Source organism: Heterocephalus glaber, unplaced genomic scaffold (genome assembly GCF_053883595.1).
Source record: "Heterocephalus glaber isolate CG9 unplaced genomic scaffold, H.glaber_assembly_v1.0 deba00001610, whole genome shotgun sequence".
Taxonomy (NCBI): Eukaryota; Metazoa; Chordata; class Mammalia; order Rodentia; family Bathyergidae; genus Heterocephalus; species Heterocephalus glaber.
The window spans coordinates 33,723,545-33,750,738 of NW_028258381.1; the positions used below are offsets into that span (position 1 = coordinate 33,723,545).

Genomic DNA, 27,194 nt, shown 5'->3' on the forward strand with positions numbered 1-27,194 from the left:
GTTTGCTAAAACCACACCACAGAGCAAAGGCTATGTCCCAAAGGGAGGAAACAGGTAAAGGCATGTGTGCTTTGGTTAGGTGGGGGGGGGGGCGCAGTGGCCAGAGTCCACAGTGGCTGGAAGGCCGGTGAGGGAGAAGTGGCCTCTCATGACAAAAATCCAGCACTCTTCAGCTTCTCTCTTGCATGCTGACCATACCCACTTCATTTAATCCACGCAAGAGTCCTCAAGGACAGGTGATGCCCCACACCCAAGTACTGGCTAAGCTGACTCTTAGGATGGTCCCCAGGCATCCTCCTGCCCCAACCATAGACACCAAGTGATCCTGTTTGTTTTGTTTTTATTGAACTGTAATTCACATGCCATATAATTAACCCATTTAAAATGTTCTGTGCTTTTTGTTATATTACATTATTCTAAAACTTTCATAAAACAAGTACTATAAAATTTGTTACATTAAATTATATTCACAGTGTTGTGCAACCATCACCACTATAGACTGTAATTCCCCATTCCTAACTCCTCCCTGTACTCCCCGACTGTGATCTTTCTGTCTTGCTGAACTTGCCTACTCTGGCTGGACTTTTCACATAGGTGCAATCAAGTCTATCTTCCCTCACTTTACATGATATTTCCTATGATTATCCATTCCATAGCATGTATCAGTGCTTCATTCCTTTCTATGGCTGAGTAGTATCGCACTATAAGAAAGGAGCTTTTGGCTTCTGTGAGTAATGCTGCTATGAACCTGTGTATAAGGATCTGTTTGACTTCCTGCTTCCACTTTTGGTTAATATCTAGAAGTGGAATTATGGAGTCACACAGTACCTTTGAAGATCCAAGTATTTTCCACAGTGATCGCACTGTTTTAGAATTCCACCAGCTGTTCAAGCACTTTGCTAGGGCTCCACATCTTCACTAATGCTTATTTTATTTTCATTTTATTACTTTAGCCATCCTAGCAAGTATGAGATTTATGTATCTATGATGATTATTGATGTTGAGTGTCTTTCTGTGTGCTTATCAGCAAAGCTGACTTATAAGATTTTTAACCTTTTCCCCCTAATATTCCTAGGAATTTCATGCTGTAATGTTCAACTTCAGAGATTCAAGGTTATCTCTTAAACTGTGTGCAATAACAGAGTGAAAGGGCCATGAGCCTGGTCCAAGTTTACAGAAAATAGAAAGGAAGAGGCTTATGGAGTGAGAAAAGCCAGGATTGGAAGGGTGGTTAGACTGGTTCCACCTCAGGACCGAGGATGGAAGTGTGTCCCAATGGAAGGTAGGTTTTTTGACAGGAAGTGGTGTGGAAGTGGCAAGCAGAAGATTTCACTTGACTCTCAAAGGAAGAAGCTTATGGAGTGAGAAAAGCCAGGACTGGAAGGGTGGTTAGACTGGTTCCACCTCAGGACCGAGGATGGAAGTGTGTCCCAATGGAAGGTGGGTTTTTTGACAGGAAACAGTGTGGAAGTGGCAAGCAGAAGATTTCGCTTGACTCTCTGGACTGGAACAGAAGTGACGACTCAGTTTCTCACTTGTGATGTCCCATTCAGGGACTACACACAGGCGGGCTCCAGGTGTGGTGCAGCACCTGCTTGGGACACCTCTGCTCTGCCTCCACTGCTAGGCTTCCTTCCGGGCTGACCCCTTGAGGACTGTACACAAACAGGAGACCCCCTTCCTCCGCGCACTAACGTTCTTATGTCCATTCCATCCTTGGGGCCACCTGAGGATGAGTCTCACATGCCAGCCCCTCTCCCCACCAGCTGGGGTGGGGTCCACATGCGGGAGGAGGGCAGGGCAGGGTGCTGGGTCAGCACCACCACTAGTCCAAGACCCTAACTGCTGAGGGTGGTCCACAAATCAGGAGCAAGAACCAGCAAGAAATAGCAGCATTGCCAGTGCCACAGCCAGGATAGTTATCACCTCCCTAAACCTAGGGTGGAGCATGCCTGACAGAGAAAGTGGTATCTTTGTGTCGTAGCTATGTCATTTCTCAAAATAGTGTAGAACTGTGGGGTCAGGGATTTAGCACAGAGGTACCGTGCCTGCCTTGGAAGCGCAAGGCTCTGAGTTTGATCTCTGGTACCCAAAACCCCCCCCAAAACAAATAAGAACTATGTATTAAAAGCTGTCTAGGGGCCGGGGATTTAGCTCAGTGGTTCCGCCGCCTGCCTGGCAAGCACAAGGTCCCGAGTTTGATCCCCAGTACCAAAAAAAAAACTGTCTATAAATTCTGTAACTATTGAGAGCTCTCTAAATAGTACAGCTCTATCACCTGTTACCTGTAAAAAGCATAACTGTCAGTAGCTGTCTGTAATTGTGTGTCTGTGTACCTGGGGCCTTGCACACATGACTGACTGCATTAGCAGCTGTCTGTAGGAAGGCGGCTCACATTCTGTTCCTCAGCAGTGTGGGTGTTAGCACATCACTGACTCTAGTGTTGCAGGTTTGCATGTCCACAGGAATGGAAGATGTCATCAGTTGGTTGCTTCCCTGTGCCTTCAAAAGCAGCATGCTCTGTTTTCAGGATTCATTCTGTTTTTATGTTTAGTATTCCCCCAGAGTGCTCCCCACTATGAAACTACTTTCATTTTCTTCTGCCACCACTGCTCTAGGGAGTGTGGGCAGAAGAACATGGCCACATGCCTGTCCCTGCCTCCCACCTCGTTTGAACTGAGGGGAAAGTAACAATAGTACAGCAGAAGTCTGTACTCTCCCTTCAGTGGGATGTATCTGTTTGATTTAATAGATTGTGCTCCATGTGACATTCTCCAGCCTAGCAGTCTTGTGGCCCACAGATATTGAAGCAGGAAACAGTGAGGACCCTGGCACAGATAACTGTTTATCATGAAGATAGGGGCAAAAGCAGCTTTTAATGATGCCGGCGGCTCAGCAAGTGACTCAGTCTCAAGAGCCCTGAATAGAAGTTTGTGCTTCCTTATCTATCTCTTTTTGGGGCTGGGGATGTAGCTCAGTGGTGCCACGCCTGCTTGGGAAGCACAAGGTTCTGAGTTTGATCCTGGTACAAAAAAAATTTTTATACACACACACACACACACACACACACACACACACACCTCTTTTTACATCTACGAAGCTTAATTCCATTGGCGTTTCCCTGAGAATATAGCAAGCAGGATTTACACAAAGCAGACCAGTGGAGAGGGGGAGAGCAAAGAGTTCTGGCAGGATTTCTGAGTCTGTTACACTCCTGTGATAACAGATTACAGATGTCATGCCTGCTCAGATACATTCTACAAAGAGCATAGTTACCTAATTAACCCATAGTTGCCTAATAACACAGTTAACTCATAGTTGCCCAATTCCATGTGGAGGGGTGGTCTCCTCAGTCTGACTTGTGAGTAAATAAGTAAGCTCATTTTGCTTTTTAGAAACGTAGGATAAGGGCCAGGGATTTAGTTCAGTGGTTTCGCCCCCTGCTGCGCAAGTGCAAGGACCTGAGTTCGATCCCCGGTACCAAAAACAAAACAAAACAAAAAACCTAGGATAATATTTTGACTTAGTGAGACTGTTAAGTGGCTGCTGAGGATTTGAGGCCACTGCTCTCCTGCGAGCTGAAGACAGGAGGCAAAAGCAAAAAGATGCCCCCAACCCTGCCTTTCCCGCTGTTCTCATTCATGAGGAGGACTCTGAAGTTTCTTTTCTACAAGAGGCCTCATCTGTTGGGGGCCAAACAAGACAAGGTCCAGAGTCTAGGAGCCCCACCAGCCCTGCAGGAGGGGCTGCTCAGGCCTTGCTGCAGCCCAGCCCAGGCATGGGGAATCTGCCTGCCCACACTGGGTGTGACACTGAGCAGGGCTGCAGTCTAGTTTCTTGGAGCCCAGCCTCTGACCCATAGGCCTTCTGGTATTGCCAGCACATGGCATTGGGACAGCTTCAAGTTTGCCCTTATCCCAAGTGGTTTTTGTCATAGTATGACCATCACTTCATGCCTTGTAGCTCTGCTAAACTCTGAGGAGTCTTCATTCTTCAGTAGCCTTTGAGAGCCACCTCCTGTCATTTGTAAAGATAATGATAATTTCCCCTGTGAAAATTACAGGGGACTCTGGCCTTGCTGCGAGCACCAGGCCATAGTCTAGGATGCCTACCTGAGTATGGGCACTGCAGCATTTCTCAAGCATCTTAAGCTGCTGGAGCTGAAGGCCTGGCCTGGGATTGAGGTTCAGGAGCCCAGACCTGGAGCCTGTGTGCATTTCAGCAACAGTGTCTGCATGTTGGGACTCAGAGCTGCCCTTGGTGTTTCTTTGCCCATTTCGAAGCCTGCTTCTCTTGCATGCAGGTACGACAGGCAGTGACCTCTGTGGTAGGGGGCTGGCTGCTGGCTCTGCGGGACCGCTACTCATTCTTTCACAAGCTCATCCCTCTGTTGCTGAGCAGTGTCAGTGACGAGATGCCCGAGATCAGGTGAGTAGCTCTGCAGCGATGGGACCTTATCTTCAGGTGCCTGGAGTCTTTCCTATGGCGGTAGAGGACTCCTCTGCTCCCTGTTTCATCGAGACTTGCTTTTCAGGTTGTCACACACAACAACGATTGTTTCTCTTTGCCTCAGAATCTCGTGTCCACATTCTGTGTCTGAGATCCTGTGGCATATAGATAGTCTCCGTGATTTTAAAGATATTATTGAATCTTATTTATTTATTTATTGGGTGGGACATTACTAGGGATTGAACCCAGGGCCTTTAGACTGAACTGCATACCCTGCCCTTTTTTATTTTTTATTTGGAGACAAGGTCTCACTAAGGGGCTAAATTTCCCAGGTTGGGGTTGAACTTGCAATCCTCCTTCCTTAGCCTCTTGGAGTGCTGGGATTATAGGTGTGCACTACCACACCTGGCCTGTTACATCTTTTTACTATTTTGATCAGGCCCACAGATGGAAATCACCCACCTGTTAGTACTGTCACTACAGGGTCAAAAGCCAGTCAGAATATTGGGGATGGGAGAGCATCCTGCTCTCACCCACTGATTCCTGCTGACTGCACTCCACTTCTCAGCATAGCCATCCAGCTCTGCAGGCCTCTTGCACATGCAGGGGCCCTGGGCCTTACCTCGGCACAGCCTGACTTGTGCTCTGCTTGTTGTGCACAGGCAGTTGGCCACCAGCCTCTGGGAGAAGGTGGGGCTGCAGTGGCAAGAGGAGAACGAGGCTGACCTGAAGGACAAGCTGGACTTCGCCTTGCCACCCCCACCCCACTACCCCCAACAAGGTGAGCACAGGTGGACAGGACAGGCGGGGTGTGAGTGGGGAGTGAGTGCCTGGGCCAGGGCGTTGCTCAGTCAGGAGGCTCCAGAAGTGTGGGGGGCGGGGGTTTCTCCTGTTGGGCTGCATCTCCTGTGACAGCCTGTGCTAAAGTCACCTGCATGTCCTGGGAAGGCAGCAGGCTTCTTCTTCTTCAACCCCTCCTGTGCTCCATGCTGGCCTTTCTCTTCTGGACCAGGTTTATTTTAAAGAAGCTTATGGCCTTCTGAAGCATCCTGATGCTCCACTAGGAGGTGTCCACCCATTCCCTCTGGCACCTAAGCGGGGACACATCACGCTGGGTCCCCATCAGCTCTGAGAGTGTACTGTGGGGTAGGGAGGCTGTGTCCTTTTACCAAGAAAAAGCTAGACCAGTAGCTCACAGGTGAGATGAAGTCTGTCCTTCCATGCGTTTTCTAACACTTAGCACATTTCCCCCTGTTGGACCTGCCCTGCCCTTTCCAGCCCTGATCTGTGCACACGTTCGTGCCTGTGTAGTGTGCTTGGTGGGTCTGCACTGAGCCTGTGAAGAAGGCTTGCCGCCCCAACCTACCCCTGTCCCCATACTTCTCTGCCTAATGCCCACCTCTGGCTTCATCTGCCTTGGAAACCCCTTCCCTCTCGGGCAGGTAGGTGTCTCTGAAAGTTGAGTAAAGCTACAGACACTGAGAAGGATGAAAAGTGGGTCACAATGCAACCGAGGTCCAGCAGACCCAGGGAGAGGCTGTGTTGCCCGCCCTGCGGGTGTGGGAGCAGGGGAGGAGCGGTGCTGCAAGCTGTGGGCATGGCTCTAAGACAGTTTCTCATATTCTGTATGGGGTTGATGCTACATTTGGGGCCACAAAGGTCCTGCTTCCCCTTCAGCCTGAGAGTCACAGGCCACCATTTCCCTGTGCTCTGACAGCGTCGCTCCCCGGCCCCCCAAGCTGGTAGAAGAGAAAACATTCAGACTTTGGAAAGGGTGCAAAAATTAGTTGGCAGCAAGGCCTATTCTAACTTACCAAAAAGTCACAGAACACACCACCGTTTTTAAAATGTAGAACTCAGACATAAGGGCTGCTTATGAATTTATTGTTAAATGTGGCCCTGCATCCGGAATGGCAGTGGGCTTCTAAAGGGTTTCTCTCTCTCTTCTCTTGGCTACCTATTCCTATCACTCTGCCAGGCCTCGACACTCATCTCTGAGTGTTTTTTGTTTGTTTGTTTGTTTTTGGTACCGGGGATCAAACTCAGGTCCTTGCGCTTTCGAGACAGGCAGCGTAACCACTGAGCTAAATCCCTGGCCCTCTGATCGTTTTTCATGGTTCTGAGGATCAAAACCAGGGCTTCATGTGTGCTGTGGAAGTGCTCTACTACTGAGGTACATCCCCAGCACTTTTTGTTTTGAGACAGGATCTTACTAAGTTAATCACTGTGGCCTCTAACTTGGGATCCACCTGCCTCAGCCTCCCAAGTAGCTGAGAGTACAGGTGTATGCCATGGCAGGCTCCTGGCTTGCCTCTGGGGTGTTCATGAAAGATCTCAGCTGGGCTCTGGTCATCAGTTGGATGATGGTTCTATGTCCACCTAACTAATTCTGTGCAGAAACTGAAATGTGTAAAGCCATCCCCCACCTGCTCCCTAGGGTTCACCCCACACATCCATAGAAAGTCCAGCACTTGTCAATTGGACGCAAGGCTGGCCTTGTGATAGGGACATTTTCAACCTTGACAGTATTGTTAACAGATCCCTCTGCAGAGAGGGAGGAAGGCATTGGGGCTGCTGACTGCTTTGGGGAGAGACCATCCTTGGAATGTGATGAACAGCGAGACAGAGGAAGGCGTATGTGCACACAAAGGCACACACCACCACGTATGTTCCCAGGTGCACATGTACTTCTGCTCCGCGCACTGACAGAGCCTCTCCTGTGCAGGTCCCTAGGGAAAGCTGTGGCCGCGCTCCTCTGGCACCTCCTCATTAGGAGTATAGTATGTTGGGACTTGCGATGTGTCTGACTGGTCTGGTTGCTGGTACATTCTGAGGGTTACAGAGGAGTTATGCTCAGAATTTTTGTTTCAGCTACAACAGCATAAATTTAGAATTGAATCACAGTAAAGTTAGTGACACAAACCCTGGATTTCACTCGATTTTTAGCATTTGAATTTTAAATGAAACTTTTTAGATTTTTTTTTCAGTATTTCTAGTATCAGGGCAGGTCAGCCTCCTGCTCAGACCCTCACGACATCCTCCCTTTCCAACCCGAGTCCCGCACCTGGCCTGCTGGCCGCCTCCAGCTCTAGTGAGGCGCTTGCCCCAGGCAACCATACTCCATCCACCTCTCAACTGTGGTAGTTTGTGCCCCCAAAATGTACCCTCTAGAGCTGTGGGCCTGTAAGCTTTGGCCACCATCACCTGTGGAACAGAGAGGGGCTCCATCACCCGGATTGTCCCAGGTGCCCTGGCACCAGCCACCTGGTGTTCTGTCCCATGGGGATGAAATCCTGCCCTCTCGGCCAAGTGCTTTCTGACTGCTCTGCTCAGCACAGTACTTCTGTGTTCTGTGGACCACAGCCAGGTGGTTTCTGGTCCTGGATGTTCACAAATACCCCCCAGAGAGACATTTCCCTGTAGGATCCATGTGGATGTTTGAGGGTGGGGTTGTGGCCAGATGAAAACTGTACATCTAATTCTGAGAGACCCTGGCTACAACACCGCTTGTTCGCTGTGTGAGACATTTTGAGTTGTTGCCATCTCAGGTGGGTGTCCACTGCTCAGTGCTCGGCAGTGTTTGGTGTCCTCGGCACTCAGTGTCCTGTACTTTTATACCTTCTCCGTGTGTATTCTTTGGTTGGTTGTTCAGATCTCTTGCTCATTAATTGAACTGGTGTTCTCATTTTTTTATTACAGCATTTTCAGAATTCTTCATGTATTCCGGATATGATTCTTTGTCATATCTGTGTACTGCAGTCATTTCTGAGAGGGGTGCCCTTGCACTTCCTCATTTCCACCTGAGCATGGGGCTTCAGCTCCCGCCTCTCCCCACAGGGGCCCGTTCCCAGCAGGTACCTCCATTTTTTCACCTTGCCTGACAGCAAGCTGGCCTCATGTTGCCCATGCCACCCCCCACTGCCGAGCCAGTCATGTCTGCCCCAGTTCCCAGCCTGGGGCCAATGACTCAGGTGGGCACTGGGGTGCTGTGTCCTCTTCCTGCACAAGTGGACAGTTTGATGGGTGGAATTGAGCCCGAGAGTGAACAGACCACAGTTAATGATGTATCAGATCACAGCTGGGACACATTGCACAGGTGGGTGTGAAGACCGGACTAGAGGCAGGGTCTGGGTAAGGGATTTGACCCCTTTTCCTAAGAAATAAGGTAGAAATATGGCCTGTGCCATAATTTGCTGCCAGCTTTGGAAACACACATCAGCTTCCTGTTAAATACTAAGATACATCTCCACTGTGGAACCAAGCAGAGTGTGGGACACACCAAAGAGGCACCGCCTGCCTCTTCACATCACCGTTGAGAGCCACATGCTCTCATCTGCAGAAGCACAAGTCCACCCTTGATGCACCTCTGATGACCACCCTGCACATCGCCACAGCAGGGTTTCTGGTGACAGCTGGTTCCGGAGTCCTTTTTTCGTTGAAACAATCTTTCTGTTGGGATTGTTTTCCCACCATGCTTGAGTGCCGAGGGAAGCATGTCTTCAGAATGGTGAATGGCTGCCAGACCTTTTAACACAGGATAGAGATCCTTTTTCAAACCCTGTTCTAGAAATCAGTAGAGCTGGCTTGAATCAGGATCACTATGATATAGAATACTTTCTACACAATTGCCCTTTTGTGTTTTTGTACCTGCTCTGCATCTTTGGAGAGATGGGGCTTGAATAGAAGTTGTCAGAAATGTCACACATGCAGAAAAGGAGAAGCAGACTGGAAAACTGGTTTGCATGGTGTGGAGCCAGCAGGTCCCCTGCGTGGAGCAGCTTTGGCTAGGGAAGAAGGCATTTCCCAGCCAGGACAGGAGGCTCCTTCTAGAGGGCAGCTAGACGTTGCGATAGCACCCTCCCCGTGCAGACAGGGAGCAAAGGGGTTAAATGGCTTGTAGATCCATGTCCCTGAGCACAGAGGCCGTGTGCCTAACTCCCCACCCTCCATTCTTGGATTCTCTCCTTTTTTTTTTGATACGGGGTTTCTCTTTGTGACCCAGGTCAGCTTGGAACTTGCCATCCTCCCGCCTCACAAGGATTGTCCTACTTTCCGAGTAGCTGGGATTACAAGCATGTGCCACTACGCCCTGTATGCCTCTGCTTTCACAAATAGTCAACACCTTATTGCAGAGACCCAGTGAACTTCCTGTGCGTCTATGATAGCTTTTAAATAATTACGGTAGAGGGGAGGCCTGCCATCAGTCTCAAATGAACAAGTCAGGAAATTGGTGAACTGTTTGCCTGCCCGCAATTAAATTTCACTTAGTCTAATTATGCAAAAAATAAGATGCTTTGATATTCCATGTGCTTCTGGCCCGCCCACCTTCCAGACTTCCCACTGACCTCCCTTATCTGAGAAGCAGGGAGGATTGTGTTATAAAATCAGCAGGACAGGAGAGCCTGGCCCTGTTTTTCAAAGCCAGGTCCTCTTCAGAGCTCACAGAGGCCACCTGTCACCTGTACCACATGGTCCTGGGTCTGAATCGGTTCTGGAAGTCCTGTTTGGCGTCCTTAGCTCCACTGTCATGGTGGCCTCAGTGTCCTGAATCGATTAAAAATGTTGACTTTTCATGGTCATTTTAACTTTGAGGAAGAGCCAGAGTTGCCCAGTGCCAAATCCAATGAATAAGATGGATAAGGATACACTGTCATGTTTTTATGAGCCTGCTTTTCCATTGAATATTACTCGGATTATTGTAAAGACACTTATGGAAGAATACTTCCAGATCTGCTTCTGCAAGTGGCAAGAATGGTAGAATAAGCACGTTCAAAGAGAGGGGGGTACTGGAAGGGGATTAATGGCAATGTATCTTTCATTGTAATAACTTTTAAATACCCACTGTATATTTCGATCTCATTGCATACTTCTTATGTGACAAACAGATGTTGTACAGTCAGTAACGGCCCCATCACCCTGCACAACCTGCCATGAGAGTATGTATTGGAACAGCTGCTGCTCTGCAGCTGCAGTGGTCTGAACCCTATGCCTGATTTTTGTTTGAATTAATATTTTTTAAAATAATCCGGTGTTGCTTCCTGGGGAGGATGAAAGACAATCTTTTATTGTCTGATCCAAGCAGAGGGCAGCCCCATGACTCCTGTGGCACTGGAAGAGGTTGGATCTGATCACCTTGAGTGCTGGTCACTGAGTTCCCTCTGGTCTTTGACTCCGTCCTTGGCAAGGACCACGGGAGCCAGAGCCTGCAGCCTGCTGAGAGAAAGCTCCCACCTTTACAGGAGGTGGGGTGCAGCCTGATCCTCCTCCTGACCCCCACCATGAACTTTGATCCCTGCCGTGGCAGTCTCTTCCCTGCCTGGCACTGGATTCCTTGGGTGGGTGCATCTGCACTGTTACTGAAGGTGTTTGGCAAAGTGAGCCAGTCACTGGTTGCCATTGTGTTTACTTCTGTTTCAATTATGAAAATAACTTGGCTTTGCAAATATTTACATCTCATCCACTTTGCAAATATTTGCATGTTGTTCATTTGTTTAAGGTTGAGTACATTTCTTAACTGGTGTTGTCAGTTGGTTCTGCAAGCGCTGTATCCCCTAGTTGTGTTGGGGCTCCTTTGCAACATTGTCCACTTCAATTGTCTTTTCATGCTTTTTGCTGGCTAACGTGCTGGAATTATGTTTTCAAAGGAAAGATTAATAGATAATGGCAGTGCTTTCTGGCCATCTGACTTGGCAGATCTGGACTCTGGACTTCAGTTAATAATTGTTCATACCTCAAGGTACCTCCACCATGTTTACCTTTGCTCCCATGGCTGCTTGATGGAGAGACAGAAACGGACCTCCAGCTCTGTTCGTAAATGAAGAAATAAATAATCAAATCTGGCACAACATTTGGATGTGGAGAAGTGGAGCCCTTATGCATCCCTGGACAAGGACAGATGTGCAGACACTTTGGGAAATTGTTGCAATTCCTTAGATATGCACTAACCATCCGACCCAGCCTTCCTACCCAGAAGTGGAATGAACTCACCTCCACTAGAGGTTTGTTGGTGAGCATTTGTAGTAGAATTCTTCACGAGAGCCCATGTGGGAATGGCACACTCATGTGCAGCTAGGGAATGGGACAGGTAAGCAGGTGGGGTGTGTCCATGCAGTGACGTGTCACCCAGTAATCAAGAGGAACACAAATGCCTCTCAGCATACTGTGAGGTGGAAGGAGCCCATGTATGAGAAATTTCAAGAAAAGACAAAATCATCATCATAGGGAGAAGATTCATGGCTCTGTGCTGGGCTGTTTACTTGACCACTTGACGTTGGTGGTATTGTTTGATTCAGAGTGATTTACAGTACAAAATAATATTTATACCTAAAATTCTATATATTTTGTTTATATATTCAAGAAGAAACACCTTTGACATGTGGACAAAAACAAAGACTCTGTCAAACTGGTGATTTGGGGAATTACTATTTGGAAATTTAGGTACTAGTTGATTGAATTCACTTACAAACCCAGTAGTTGGATTTAGCCTGGAATACGGTGCATCCCTCTTTGTTTTTTAGCACAGTCTTGGACCTGTTGTGCAGCTAATGCTAAATATATAAAGAAAACACACATACCTTTGACCCGAAAGTTTTCTGGGTTAGGAGTCAGTCCCATTGCTGTGCTCACACAGCACAAGGTGTGCAAAGGTGTGTACACAGACAGCCAGTGCACCTGCTACTGCAGCAGCAGGTGGAGGTAAACTCACATAGATGATACACCTGAGGAGATCATAGTGTCCTAGGTGATGAAGGCAGCCAGGGTTGGGACCGTGTGCCGCTGGCCTGGAGGGAAATGCTGGTTCCTATGAAGTTCCCCACACAGACAGTCTCCAGGGCCATGCAAGAAGTGGTCTATAACATTCATCTCTAGCACAGGGAATTGAGATACTGGGTAGTTTTAAATTCTCTTTTGAACTGCTTGATTTTTTTAGTTTTTAAGTCTTGTTCTTGTCTTCTTTAGGAAAGAAAAGCCAAAACAAAAGCCCCATTTTGGGGCCGGGGATTTAGCTCAGTGATTCCGCCAGCGCAAGGTCCTGAGTTTGATCCCCAGTACCAAAAAAAAAAGCCCCATTTTTAAAGAATAATGGTGAACTCATTCCCTCCTTGTGGAGCAGATTGGTGCAGGGTCCACAGGGCAGCTCAGCTGTGTAGGGGACACAGATGGGCATGCCTGTGGACCTCATGACTCCATTCTTAGCACTTATCCAAGTGTAGCGAGTAGAGCAGTATGAAAGTGCATGCTTACACAAATGTTCATTATAGTGCTGATTATGAGAAAGTAGAAGACAAGTGGCCGATGAGTCCTGATACCCTTGTCTATGTTACTGTTAAAATTGGACTGTAGATTCCAGTGTCCCCAGGCTGCACTGACCAGCAGAGCTTTCCACATTTCCAAAGTGTCCTGCTATGGAGTCCTGTGCAGCAGCCACTGGCCACATGGCTTCAAAGCATTGAGACGCAGTCAGTGTGACTGAGGAATGGAATCGTTCACTGTGTTTAAATGTGGTACACTGAAGTTTGTATGGCCATTTACAGCTACAGCTGCCATGTTGGAAAGTGCAGACCTGGAGTCCAGCTCAAGAGCTGGCCGGCACTTTTCTGTGAAAGACCTGATAGCACTTCTGTTTTGCAGGGCTTGGGGTGTCTGCTGTTGTGACATAAAAGCATCGCAGGCAGTAGGAAATGAGTGGGCCTGGCTGTGTCTCAATAAAACTTTATTTATGAATGGCCAGCTGACCAGATTTACCCACTGAGCCAGTTGTTGAGCCCCTCTCCAGAAGAATGTGGTGTCTGCTGTATTAAGTACAGAAAAACTAGGCTTTGGAACCATGTACCCAGCACGGGCTGGTACTACTTTGAGCAAAGCCCTGTACATCAGCAGACCCTTGCCGGCTGGTCTTGGTCATGCAGTTCCCTCGTTCCCACGATGGATCCACCATCCGAAGGAAAATGTATTTGACTTTGGCTTTTTGTTTTTAAAAAATGTTGACAAGCTCATTCAGACAGCCAACAGAATTTGAATCATGTGGAATTAATTCTGTAACAGAAGTAACAATAAAAATTAGATGGGTTTTATAGTATAAGCCTTTTTATCAAGGCACACCATTTATATTCTGACATGTCATGATTTTATTTCTATCTTTAGAATTGTTTTGAATTTTTAAGCTCAAACTGTTAATCACAACCCTTGAAGGCTTTTTTGGTAGAAATTGACAGACTGATCTAAAATTCACGTGGAAATACAGTATAAAGGACATAGACCAGGCAAAACTTTGGAAACGGAAGAAGTGAAAGAACGGCACTACCTGCCAAAAAAGAAACTTGGATCCCCACCTCATATGATGTACAAAAATGAACCCCCAGAACATCATAGACCTAAATGTAAAACCTCTAGGAGGAAGCCTTGATAGAGCCTTGGGTTAAGCAAAGCTTTATTATGTATATCATCTTTTTAAAAAAACACGCTGCCTGATGCTGAGGTGTACGGCTAGTGGTAGAGTCCTTTCCTGGCAAGGCTGAGGCCCTGGGTTCAACTCCTACCACTGAAAGAAAAAAGAAAGGAACTGGATATGGTGGCACATCCCTGTGATCCCAGCTACTCAGGAGGCTGAGGCAGGAGAATCTCAAGTCTGAGGCCAGCCTGGGCTACATAGCATGACTCTGTCTCAGAAAAGAAAGAAAAGAAAAACTGCTCTTTCAAAGACATTGTTAAGAGAATTAAAAGACAACCAAAGTCTGAGAAAATAATTGCAAATTATGAATGTAAGGACTTGTAACCAGAATATAGCAAAAAAACCTCTCAAAACACGGGAATTTTTCTAATGGGCAAAAAAGATTTAAAAAGACACATCACCAAGGAAGACAACACAAACTGGAAACAAGCCCATGGAAAGATGCTCATGATCATTAGCTATTAGGGAAACACAAATTTAACCACAGGGAGAAACCACCATCCCTTCATAGATAGGTTTAACCTGAAGGCTGCCCATCTGTCCCGGTGTTGGTGAGGGTGGGGAGCAGTGGGGCTCTCATTCACTGCTGGCAGGAACCTGGAGTGTGCAGCCACCCTAGAAACCAGCTGGGTGGTTTCTTACACGGTTAGACATATGCCAGGCATGGTGGCTCACAATTCTCATCCCAACAGTCTGGGAGGCTGAGGCAGGAGGATGGCAAATTTGAATCTAACCTGGATAATGTAGTGACTTAGCAAGACTTTATCTCAGTTTTTAAAAAGGTAGCAGGTAGAGGGCTGGAGAGCTTAGGGGCTGGGGCTGTAGCTCAGTTCAAAGTCCCTGGGTTCAGTCCCAAGCATATGCGTGCACACATGCACACACATACACAGCTGGAAAATGCAGTCTAATCAGTAACAGAGGCTGGGTTGCCTGGGACAGGGGATAGCCCTACACAGGCCCAGGGACTCTTGGTGGCCATGGGGTGGTTTCGTAGGTGTATCCCTGTGTCAGAGCTCATCACACTACACTTTTCCTATTTTCCTCAAGAATACTCACCGCCAGCCAAGAGAACCCTAAAGCTTCCCACGGAATATCTCACTTTTGCTATTTTCACATCGCTCTAGTATATTGGTAGCCTTTGGAAACAAAGACATTGTAGCACTCTGCTTTTAGTAGTGGTGTTTCCATTTACAAAATAAAGTAATTCTGACAGTTGCACTTTTCTAAATGGGAAACGGGTATGTGTAGTTTCTTCTGCATTACCTGACACCCCAGCACAGGTCTAAAAATTTTTTTGTCTAAATTATGGCATTCCATGGCTTCATTTCAGTCTTGAGAGGTGGTCTGACTTTTCAGGGCCTCAGAGCTCTAGGTGTGCCTCAGGTAAGGCCTGTGTGATCCATTTCTCTCAGTCCACGTCACTGAGAGATTATTTGTGGTCTTCTCGTCTCTTCCACCCTAGAGAGCCGCCCAGTGCTGGGCTGCCGGGAGCTGGTCTTCAGAAACCTCTCCAAAGTCCTTCCCGCCATCTGTCACGACATCACCGACTGGGTGGTGGGGACCAGGGTGAAGTCTGCACAGCTCCTGCCGGTGCTGCTCCTGCACGCCGAGGACCACATCACACAACACCTGGAGATCATCCTCAGAACCCTGCAGCAGGCTTGTGCCGATGAGGAGCCAGCCGTGGTCAGCAGTGTGAGTGGTCGTTGTGGGTCGGGTCTGCACGCCGTGAAAGGCACATATCCACAGCCAGGATACAGATAGCTTCTGACCCCGAGACCTCCCGGCACCTCCCATGGCCAGCCCCTGGGGATCACTGACTGCAGCCCAGGAAGTGACAGAGTGTTCAGGGAAGCCCCTGTGTTTCTCGTTAAGCCCACTCGGGCACACGTGGCATATGTGCATGGCATCTGCTGCCAGGGCCAGGCTGTTGGCAAAGATGCAGAATGGCCCTGTGAGTCCAGCTGCCCCAGCGTGCAACACTCTAGAGTCTGTAGGGACCATGGGACAACTCCAGGACTAGTGTGTGGCATCTGTGCTCCTTGCTTTTTCTTCTTTGTCCACTTGGCTGGTGATCAGTGCTGCCTGCAGGGCAGGGGAAAGCACCGAGCCTCATGTTTGTCCAGCACTCGCTCCATGACCCTTGGTGGCACTGGCCAGCATGTGCCCTTTGCTACCAGATAGTCACTGCATTAGGACACCTCTTGGCACTTGGAAGAATGAGGTCTTAGGTCAACACATCCACTTAATCTTAAATCTTAAATTCCATTGAAACCTTGCTAATGGGTTTTGTTGTCACTGTTTTGTAAGTGCTACAATTCCACATTTTATGCCTATTTCCATGTATGTGTTTTTACTTTTCAAAAGCTACCATCAATTTAAGATTTTAAAAACTCCTTTTTTATAGAATATAGAGTTGTTTCTTGGATATCAGATTTATCACTAAAGGTCATTTATTGTAAACCATATCTTTCCATATACAAACTTTTTTTTTTTTTTTTTTTCTTGAGACAGGGTCTCACTGTGTAGTTCAGGCTGCCCTTGAACTCACCGTGTAGCCCAGGCTGCCTTCAAACTTACAGTGATCCTCCTGCCTCCCAAGCACTGGGATTACAGGCATGCGCCACCATACCTGGCTTCCATGCACAACTTTTGAATCTCTATTTTCCCCATAGGTAAAAGTGAATTTATTTTCTATCTACCCGTCTGATTTTGCAAGAGATGAGATGACTAGGCAGTGATAGCACCCAGCAGGCCCTAGTATAGCACATGCATCCTCTGCCCATCCCAGCAGCACCACAGAGATGTGGACCGCCCAGCACCACAGGCCTCAGCCACCCCTTTATTGCTCCACCCCTCCTGGCAGCCCTCACTTGTTCTACATCTACTATTGTTTGGATCTAAAATGTCCCCTGAAAGTCTTGTGTGTGGAAGGTGATCGGATCATAGGGGCACTATACTCATCAGGGGGTTCATCCATGGATGAATTCATAGCTGAATGTGCTGTTCAGAGGTGGGGCCCGGTTGGAGGAGATGATTCACTGGGGGTGTGACCTGGAAGGGTGTATTCTTGGCCCAGTCTTCCTTTCTCTCTCTCTCCTGCTTTCTAGTTGCCATGGGTTGAACAGCTTTCCTCCCTGGTGCCTTGAAGCACCAGCCAACCATAGACTGAACTCTTTGAAACAATGAACCAAATAAACCTGTCCTTTAATTTGTAGGTGTCAAATGTTTTATCGCAATGGAAAAGCTAACTAATGATCTCTGTTGTGTCGCCTTGGAGTGTTGTGGAGTGGAATCCCATAGTGCGTGGCCCCAGCCTTGGCCTTCTTCCTTCCATGATGCCCTGAGATTCAGCAGGTCCTGAGGTCTCAGCAGCTGCTTCTTCTCATTGCCCAGTAGAAGTCCATGCTGTGGAAATGCCATGTGTGTTTAACAATTATCAATAGGAAGTTTAGGTCGCTGTGTCAGATGAGGGACATGAGGCAGGAAACCGCCAGGATGCAGCCTTCCTATGTGCTGGAAGCGCTGCCTGAGTCCTACGATCCATTTGCTTGAACTTTCTCCTGTGCAGGTCCTGGGAGGCAGAGGGATGCTGTGTTCCCTTGGCATTCCTCTAGTGGACAGAGAACTCACAGGGCCAGAGCTGGGTGTGGGGAGGTGTTTTCAAATCTATTCATTCTATTCCACATCTCTCTCACAGTGCGAAAGATCTGCAGAGCTGATTGGGACATTTGTCAGCCCAGAAGTATCTCTGAAGCTGATCTTATCAATGCTGAAGAAGGCACCCTCCTCTTGTAGCCTGTTGGTTCTTGCTTCCATCATTCGAGGCTGCCCACGAGATGCCCTCCAGCCACACCTCAAGGTCATCACCACAGAGCTGGCCCAGGCATACATCTGCCAGGCATCTGAAAATGTAAGATGGTGCAGTGAAGGATCAGCATACAGGTCACAGCCTGGGTTAGGGGTAGGAGGTATCCCTGCTGGCATCTGAGCCTAACTGCTGATAGTCAGGGGCAGCAGCATCCACACCAGGCCCTCAGGCCCATCAGTTGCATCTGCTGTACCCAGGGTGCTGGCACCAACATCCCGGGCTTAGGGACCCGACCTTCTGCTCTGTCCAGTACTATAGCCACCAGCCAGATGGCCAATTTGTTAAAATTGAGATTTCCTTTTCTTAGTCACTTTGGCCACCTGGCAATTAGCCAGTTGCCACATGTGGGCAGTGGCAACTGTTGGACAGTGCATGACAGACATACCCATTGCCGGGAGAGTCTCTGGATGGTGCTGCCTTGGGTGGTCACAGGCTAGAGAGGTCAGTGGCATGGTGGAGGGAACCCTGGTCCCCAGCCCTGAGAGAAGGGGACAAGTCTGTCCACGCTGTGCCTGGTACACCCAGAGCAGCCTCAGTAATGGACGAGAGCACATGCTTTATCAATGTCACTTGGCATTTGAATAATAAGTGTGAAATAACTGACCTGATAACATGCCAAAAAGCTTGTTTCCTCTTAAAGTAAGCAGTGAATCCATTACAGCTGACACTAAGGCAACCTAGGTCGTCAGTTTAATCATTTGGAATAATTTATAATTATTTCTGCTGAAGACAAAGTAATGGCTGTTTTGTTTGGATATGTCAGGCCTGCCCTGTCTACTCCCACATCTCACATCTCAGATCCTCCTGTTGGCCAACCAGGCCAGGCCTCCACCTTGGGCTAGCTGCTCCCACCCACACAGAGGTGCCCGCAGGTGCCTTGTGGTCCAACCTGACATCTTCCAGAAGCTGTTGGAGCCACAAAGTGGCCTGGAGGGAGGGCAATGGCAGGGACCCCTGTCTGGGCCCATCTGTCCCCAGCCTGAGAGGCATACAATTCACACTCACACTTATAAACCATGTTAAGAAACCTTTAAGGAATTTTTGGGGCTGGAGAGCAGAGGCCTCCGGAGGGAACAGGCACAGGTCACCGCTCCTGGTGTTTTTAGCCACATTTTAGTTTTTTCCCCAAACCCCTTCTTAACATTACCCCCAGTCAGCATGAGTTTAGCAGTGTTGCTCCTGAGTGGTTCTAAGAAGGATTTTGATTCCTCCATTTGGATTTGAAAGCCGGAAATGTTCTAAAAGGTGTAACCTGAAAATCTGCAAGTGTTTATATGTGTATCTTACAAACTGAATGACAAAGCAAGTGTTGTCATTTCCCTTTGTTCCTTTTGGTTACATAGAACCTGGCTTTCACTGCTGACGGGCTCAGGACTCCTCATCTTCCCATTTGGCTCTTTACCTTTCTGTTCTGTTGAGCAAGAGCTCACTCAATGGCCTTTTAGGCAGAGCAAGACCCTTCCTGACAAGGCTGGTGGCCCCACTGTGCCAGCTTTCATCTACCAGGGTTCAAGCATGTTCTGGCTTGGAGGCCAAGGAACCAGCCATGATAAAAACCCAGGATGAACATTTGCCCCTTTCTTGACAGACTTAAGTGTTTGGCAAGAAAAGACAAATACATTCAGGTCAAAGTCATTGCTGTGCATATCTGCCTGCAGCGGGTGGCACTCACCTGTTCTGTCTGCATCTGGTCACTTGGGAAGGCATTTGCATCTCCTACCACTATTCTGTGGCCAGGCAAATGGGTTAAGAATGTCTTTCAAGAATAAACTAAGGGCCGGGAACATAGATCAGTGGCACAGCGCCTGCCTGGCAAGCACAAGGTCCTGAGTTCGATCCCTGAGGCCAGAAAAAAATAAAGAACAAACTAAAAATTTTAAAATCCCATGTTAAAACAGAGACCCATGCAGATGCATCTTTTGCTACAGATCTGCTTGGTGTGGCTTCATGGGTGGCAGGGGGTAGCAACGGTATTTCCCAGGTGTTGAGCCAGGCTGCACATCTCTAGCACTTTACCTGGTTGTTAACATGTCGGGTGATGTAGTGTCAGAATTGAGAAACACTGAGCACTACTTCCTACTGTGTCTCTACCCTTTGTGTGTCTGTGTGCAGGCGAACCCTAACCATCCCTTGATCAGTAGGCAAAGCCGCAGGTGTCACCGTCCTACTGTTTTGCAGAGTCGTGGCCATGGGCATATGGCAAAGATGATTGCTGTAAGGGCACACAATTTTTTGTGGTCTTTGGTTTGGGTCTATAGTGAGATAACTCTGCCAAAGCTCAGAGGGCACATGTCTTTTAAAAGTGCATTCCCTTTTATTTTAATTGAAAAAAAGGATAGCTTTTTAAATTTATATTATGAGTCACTTTAGATGTTAGCCAACATCTACAGAAATCTTAGTCAGTCCAGGCCAAAAAAAATCAGGCTGTGGGGACAGTCAGGATCAGAATAAAAGCCTAAGTCTGTGGCTTCTCCTGGGAGTGGGGTTGGGGCTGTCTGTGCATCAGGGTGAGGTGGAATCGGGAGTTATGCAGTATGACTTCTCTTTAAATGTCAGTGATTGGGCCAGGGATTTAGCTCAGTGGTTCTGCCGCCTGCCTCACAAGCTCAAGGACCTGAGTTCGATCCCTGGTACCAAAAAAAATTTTTTTTAAATAAACATCAGTTGTTCATGTCACTGGTGAGTGAGTCACACAATTTCAGAACTGATTCAGAAATTTAGAACCAATCCATTATCTAGCCAAATAATTATCACGTTTTTTTGAACTCATATCTCTAAATTAGTAAAAAGAGGTTTGAGCATTTGCTTCCAGTTTACATCCATGGTTTTGTTTATTAATCATGTTTATATATTACGTATGACTGTTGTCTCGATTCATTCTGTACTTCATAAAACATGTAAAGTAGTCAGGTTAGAGGGGCATTGTAAGCAGTGCCTGTAATGAATACAGTGAAGCCAAGATGGAATCCGCTGAACCAGTACAGCCTTTGGTGCCCCCCTTAACCAGTAAGCATTTTTTGAAATGTAAAATTTTATTTATTTTTCTTAAAGCTGAGGCACATAGAGATATTTAAAATGCAAAAAGCAGGAAAAAATTATAGACTGTCCCTCCTAGTACCTGTCACCCACCTCCTATTTCCAGATCTTTTTCATTTTTGTGCTTTTTCCTCATACCACTTTTTTTTTAACAACTTTTAAGCATTTCACAAAATGGCTGTGGATCCTGAATTCCCAGTCTACATCCAATTTCCCTGTTGTCTAAACAGTTCCCTTGTTAAGGCTGATCACTCAGCGTGCAGTGGGCCTGGACATGGCATGGTGGCTCTTCCAGTTCCTGTTGTGCAGGTAGACCCTGTGCTTTGGGGATTTGGGGTGAGGAGCACTGACCATCACTGGTCTCTTCCAGGACCTCTACCTGGAGCGCCTGCTGCTCTGCGTCCAGACCCTGGTGTCTGTGTGTCAGGAGGACTGCAGCGTGGCCAGCCTGCAGCTCATGGAGGTGCTGGTGACAGTCATGGCTCTCTCGGGTGCCACTACCCTTGGGAACAAGGTAAGGCTAGTAGAATCTCCCTGTCACTGTGATCTCTCTGTGACGGAAATGTAACTGTCTTCTTTAAATCTCCTGTGCACTTGAATTTCAGGCCTCAGGCGTACCTGACTGGCAAAGATGAAAGAATGTGGAACATTTGGGATGAGTCATTCATGAGGTGGCCTCAGGGTGTCCTGCCATCTGCAGATGTACCCTAGTGTCTAGGAGTGAAGGCTCTTTAATCTTTGAGCCTGTGGCAAGCAAAGAAGAAACAAGGCTGTCATAATCCTTAAGCCTGTCTGTATCAGTGGTTTAAAAAATGCACACCTCTGTGCGGCTGAAAGTCTGGAGAGGAGGGCAGTGATTTTCCTGCAGTAATTGTAGCACAGCTTGACAAAATTATTTTTATCCCTTGGCTCTGTTTATGCCTAAAAATCTCCCGAGCTGCCTTCTCTATGGGCTCTGAGGACCACCTGGGACCCGAGGTGCCCAGGATGTGCTTCTCCACCAGGGCCATTTTGTGTGGAAGACAGGGCAGCCGTGGGCCGAAATTCAAGGAGGCTCACTGCTCTCCCTCTTTTGGGGGAGGGTTCTTTATTTGTAGAGTTTTTTGTTGTAGAGGAATTTTGTTGTGTGTGGTATTGAGGCTGGAACCCAGGGCTGCACTACTGGTAAGCTACATCCTTAGCCCTTTTGTTTCTGTTTGTTTAAATTTTGAGACAATATCTCAGTAAGTTGCAGAGGCTGGTCTCAAACTCAAAATCCTCCTGGCTCAGCTTCTCAAGAGCCTGGGTTACTGTCATGTGCCACCATGCCCAGCTTCTTGAGGCCTCCTTAAACCTTGTTTTATTTCGCTCTTTGAAAGCAACTTTTACAAAGGGGATGTTTTTGTAGAGTTTGTCATTGATAGCCATAAATAATAGCAAAGTGGTGCCTGTGAGCGGCAGAAAGGAAGCTAAGTATCAGGTAACAGACGGGTCTGCAGAATAGAGGCCACTGGGCAGCTGCCACCAGGGAATTTCAAGGACTTGCTACTATGTTTTAACCCCAGGGAGAAAGGCACAGATTAATGGGTAGCTGGCAGCTTTGTAGTTAGCCATACCTCACCCCAGTGTCACCAGCCAGCATGGGTCCTGGCTTCAGTGACAATGGAAGTTAAAGCAGGAAACATCACAAATTTGCAGCCAGAAGCTTTGATTGGAAAGTTTATTATAGAGAAGACACACAGCTGGCTGTCCGTAGGCAGCCCCAGGGGTGACAGGAGGAGAAGCTCCCAACAGGATACATTTCACTTTTATGGGGTCTCAAAGGAGTTGCATTAATTATTCATGGATTTTTCCAAAAGGTGCGGGGGTCATTGGACAGGGAAAAATTTAGTTACTTCACGGATGTGTTTGCATATGGTCCAAAATGTGCTTAGCAATATGTTATGGCCCCATCGGGATGGAGAGTTTATTATGGAAATGCATGATAATGAAGGGATAATGAAGTTCAGGGTCAGTTCCCAGATAGGTCTGTCTCTGTTCTGCTTGCTTTAGTCTAACCCAGTCACCTGCACATCCCACTTCTTGGTCACTTAGTTGACAGCATGACTAACTTTATTCTGTCACCAAAAGCTGCCCAGCCTGCTTGTTCTCTCTCAGGCTGCTACTTCTGTCACATTGTCCCCTCCAGAATCATCTGTGGAGCTCTGACTGGGGTAGGAGAGCTGAGCACAGGAGGGCGGGGTTGGGCTTTGGTGACAATTGGCTCAGTCTAATTCCTTTAAACTCCTTGGCCTGTCAGAGCCTGGTCAGCGCAGGTCGGGGTCACCTTCAATCTGTGCAAACCCAGAAACCACTGGTGCTGCTCCATAATTGATGCCTGTGTGTCTGCTTTATTACTTGTTGTAAGGACAGCATTGACAGCGTGATGGGAATCAGAATTGAGCAGGATCTGCTGAAGTGCTGGCCTTCAGGTCAAGTCTTCGGGTGTTTCTGTCTTACAGTGCTCCCCTCCTGGCTAAATGTTCACATTTAACCCAGTCGTTCAAGCAGGTGAAGGGCCTTGGATGATAAGGTCTCAAAAATTGGAATTGTCAAAAAAAAAAATTAGAATTGTCAGCCAGGGGTAGTGGCACACTCCTGTAGTCTCAGCGCTCTGGGAGGATTACGAATTTGAGCCCAGCCTAGGCAACTTAGCAACTTGGTAAGACCCTGTCTCAAAATTTTAAAAAACTTAAATGGCTTGGGGATGGTGCTTAGTGGCAGAGTACTTGGAGGCCTTGGGTTCAATCCCTAGTACACCCTGCCCCCCTAATGGAATGGTCCCAATGTTTGAATTGTGTCTTGCAGGCTCAGGAGACCATGGAGTCACTGGCCATGGTGGAGAACGTCCCCAGCAGTCAAGACCTCTACCGAAAGCACATGGGTCCTCTCCTGGAGCGGCTGACTGCCTCACACAATGACTGGACTGCACACTCCGTGGAGCTGCTGCAGTTCTGTGAGGTTGTCACCCGATCAGGTGAGCCCCAGGCAGCCCTCAGTCCTCAGCCTGGCCTCATCCATGGTGCCCCTGTCCTACCCACGTATCTGTTCCACCACAGGGAAACCAGGGTGCAGCATGCTCCACCGCTGCTCACTGAGGTGTGTTTCAGAAAGTGATGAGAGGGAGCACCCCAAGGCACAAGGGCTGGAGTGGTGGCTCGTGTGAGTCATTCTTCAGGGCTGGCCCCGCACACAGCATGTGCAGTGACTTAGGAATCAGGGTGCGTCATGGCCTCTCTTGTAGCCTGTATTCTTCAGATACATCTGGGTTTTAGTGTGGAATTTCATATTTCCAGCTGCTTGGCATTGCGAGTGTGTGACACAAGAGGCTTTGGCCTCTGAGACCTCTGCATTTCTGTCTGTTCTCCCAGAGCCGGCAAACTCTGGCTCTTTCCTGAGGTCGACAGTGTTGCTCATCACTTCCTTCATTATAGGTGCAGGGTAGTGAGCCTCTCACAGTTTTGATAAGGCCTTTATTTCCCCCCAGTGCTAGGGCTGAAACCCGTGGTACATGCTAGCCTAGCATAAGTGCTCACCACTGAGCTGTACCTCAGCCCTTGACAGGGTCTTCATTACAGAAGTTACAATGAGTCATTAGGTGCATCCTGTACTTTTCAAGTGACTGGGTCTTGTCCAACATGTTAGTCTTTCCTTGGTGTGCCAGATCCAGTAGTCCTTTCGCACTGTCCCCTTGTCACCTCTGCATCATCCCACCACCTCTTTGGAGGTATAAAGTGTTGGTACTGTGCTCCGGAGCTAAGGATGCATCTGTGGTTAATAGCTAGGTTGTGCCCAGGACTCTGAGACCTAGCAAGAAATCCAAAATTGCTCTTTGTCAGTTGTGTACAGAACTGTTTCCAGAATAGAACAGGGAGGGCTGAGGACTGAGGGTCGCAGCAGCAGATGTCTCTGCAGCTCCCTTCCCTACCTGCTTCATAGACCAGCTCACCACATCTCATTGCTGTTGTGCATGGCAGGAGCTGTTAACCCCGTTTCACAGGTGGGAGACCCAGGGCACAGGGCTTATTTAAAATTACTTAAAAATAATTTTTTAAATATGAGGATTTTTTAAATAGCTTATTTACCAAAGGCCTATAAGAGGATAAATTTATCTGTAAGACATTTAAAACTTCCAAAAAAGGATGGGGGTCTACAAAAATAGGTTTGAGTGATCTTCATTTGAAACCAAATAATAGAAAGATAGACCTGGGGAAGTATTCACAGTGAATCCAATAGCATCAGGTCTTTCTTACAAAAAGCTCACATAAAATAAGGGTAAAAACATTAACCCCAAACAGTCAGGGTACCTGGATTATATAAGAAACTGTTAACATAGCTGGCAAGCAAACAGAGTTGGAAAGTATTCATTCAGCCTTCCTAATAATACAGAAATATGAGTTAGAAACTTTGAGTATGATTTCTTTTCTTTTTTTTTTTTTTTGGTACCAGGGATTGAACTCGGGACCTTGCGCTTGCGTGGCAGGCGCCAGAACCACTGAGCTAAATCCCTGGCCCATGATTTCTTTGTCTATGGAATAAGACTGAAAATAACAAGCTTGTCCCAGGGCGATCAAACTGGGAGCCTTGGGCCCTGCCATGGAATTCCATGCGAGCATTCCTTGTGGGAAGCAGCTGGGCAGTGCATCTATAATTCTCAGCCTGTTCATAGCTGTCTACTCAGCAGTCAGATAGATGAGACTCTATGCTAAGGAAGTGATCCTGATGTGGAAAAAGCTCTGTGCCCAAAGTATTCAACAGGGCATAACTTAATAGCAAAATTGGAAGTGACCCAGATGCCTAGCAAGAAGTTAAACATGTAAGGGCATTTCCACAGAAAGATGTCCTGGCCACTGTTAAAAATGACCACCCTGAGGGCCAGGGATTTAGCTCAATGGCACCATGCCTGCCTTGCAAGCACAAGGTCCTGAGTTCAATCCCTGGTACCAAAAAAAAAAAAAGACCACCCTGAGCAGGAGGAAAATGTTCGTAGTACAAGGCAAGGGGGAAGACAGCAGACAGCAGTGGAGCTTGTATGCTCCTTGTGAGGGGAACTAGTACTGGGGGCAGGGGCCCATGGGCTCTCAGTCTTTGTTTTGTTTAGTTTTGTTTTTTAACTTTCTTTTTTTTTTTGGTACTGGGGATCAAACTTGGGTCCTTGTGCTTGCACAGCAGGTGGTGAAACCACTGAGCTAAATCCTCAGCATAACCTTAGAGACTATAAACGTTCTTTTTTTTTTTTTCTGTTGGTACTGGGGATCGAACTCAGGACCTTGCACTTGCGAGGCAGGCAGCGGAACCACTGAGCTAAATCCCCGGCCCTTGTTTTTTAACTTTCTTAATACCAAGTGGCCCACCTCACAGACCCTACCAGAGACCCCCGGGGGGCTGTCAGCATGGAAGGTGTATGATCCTTCCCTTCCCATATTCTAGCAGCCCATTGTGACCCAGGACATGATGCTGTTTTCTATATTTAGGCCAGGAAATGTAGCTTGTTTCCATTATGTTAAAATGGAGAGAGAGAGAGTTTAAAAGGCAGGAATGATTGCAGAGATAATGGCTCTTGTAGCAGGGCGGACCCGGTCCTAGGGCCATGGTGCCATGCTGGACTAGGCCACATCTGAGAGGACATCAGAGCAGCACTGTCTCAGGGCCTGTCTGTCTGGCGTTGTAGGAGGCCTTACAGGGCCCCTCCAGACCCCAGCTATCCCCACCCACAATGGATACAGAGAGGCCCTCACTGCTCAGCTTGACCTCCATTTCAGAGCAATGTGGGGTGCTAAGTGTGCCTGCCTCTGGACAGAGTCTGCCTGAGTAAACAGCTCAGACAACAGGTGCTTCCAGTGGGGGAACCCCCCTACCCAGGGATTTGGGGAGGAATGAGGCCCAGTTAAACTTCATGTGACCCCAGGCGCTCTCTAGCTCTGCCACACTCATGGTTTCATGGACGTGGTCAGAAAGCGGACTCTGCTTTCAAATTCGCCTCAGGTCCCAGAGCCTCCCCTCAGGGCTGCATCCCCATCTCAAGCCCTGAGCTCCTAGGCCTGCCCATCCATGCCTGGCAGGGATGTGTGTGTGTGTGTGTGTGTGTGAGACTCTACACAACCAGCAGCCACTTGGGTGTGACTCACTGAGATTTGGAGGCAGGAAGGATAAGGGAGGGCCACCAGGCTCCTCCAGGTCAGACGCTGGGCATACCTCCCGCATCTGCTGTGGGGGACTGTTAGGAGGTCAGCTAGCTTTGGGTGGATGTTTCGGGACATCTCACAGATGACAAAGGCGGCCTAAGAGTCCAGAAGCCAGGCCCAAAGCTGCAGTTCTACACTGATCTTTGAGTTTTGGGCTTACCCTGTCTGCAGAACATATTTCGCT

The 27,194-nt window shown here is 47.9% G+C and overlaps 1 protein-coding gene across 2 annotated transcripts in view; it reads left to right on the forward strand.

Moving 5' to 3' along the window:
- The window catches only part of Dnaaf5 (dynein axonemal assembly factor 5), an 81,519-nt gene that overhangs the window by 2,114 nt on the left and 52,211 nt on the right, over positions 1–27,194 (forward strand). For both annotated transcript variants that reach the window (XR_015445280.1, XM_021254619.2), the window contains exons 3-8: positions 4,304–4,428; positions 5,112–5,230; positions 15,363–15,595; positions 17,601–17,813; positions 21,178–21,321; positions 23,634–23,802. Coding sequence is in view for 1 of the 2 variants with exons in the window: in XM_021254619.2 (XP_021110278.1) it covers positions 4,304–4,428; positions 5,112–5,230; positions 15,363–15,595; positions 17,601–17,813; positions 21,178–21,321; positions 23,634–23,802 (1,003 nt within the window). In the remaining variant the exon portion in view is untranslated. The remainder of the gene's footprint in view (positions 1–4,303; positions 4,429–5,111; positions 5,231–15,362; positions 15,596–17,600; positions 17,814–21,177; positions 21,322–23,633; positions 23,803–27,194) is intronic.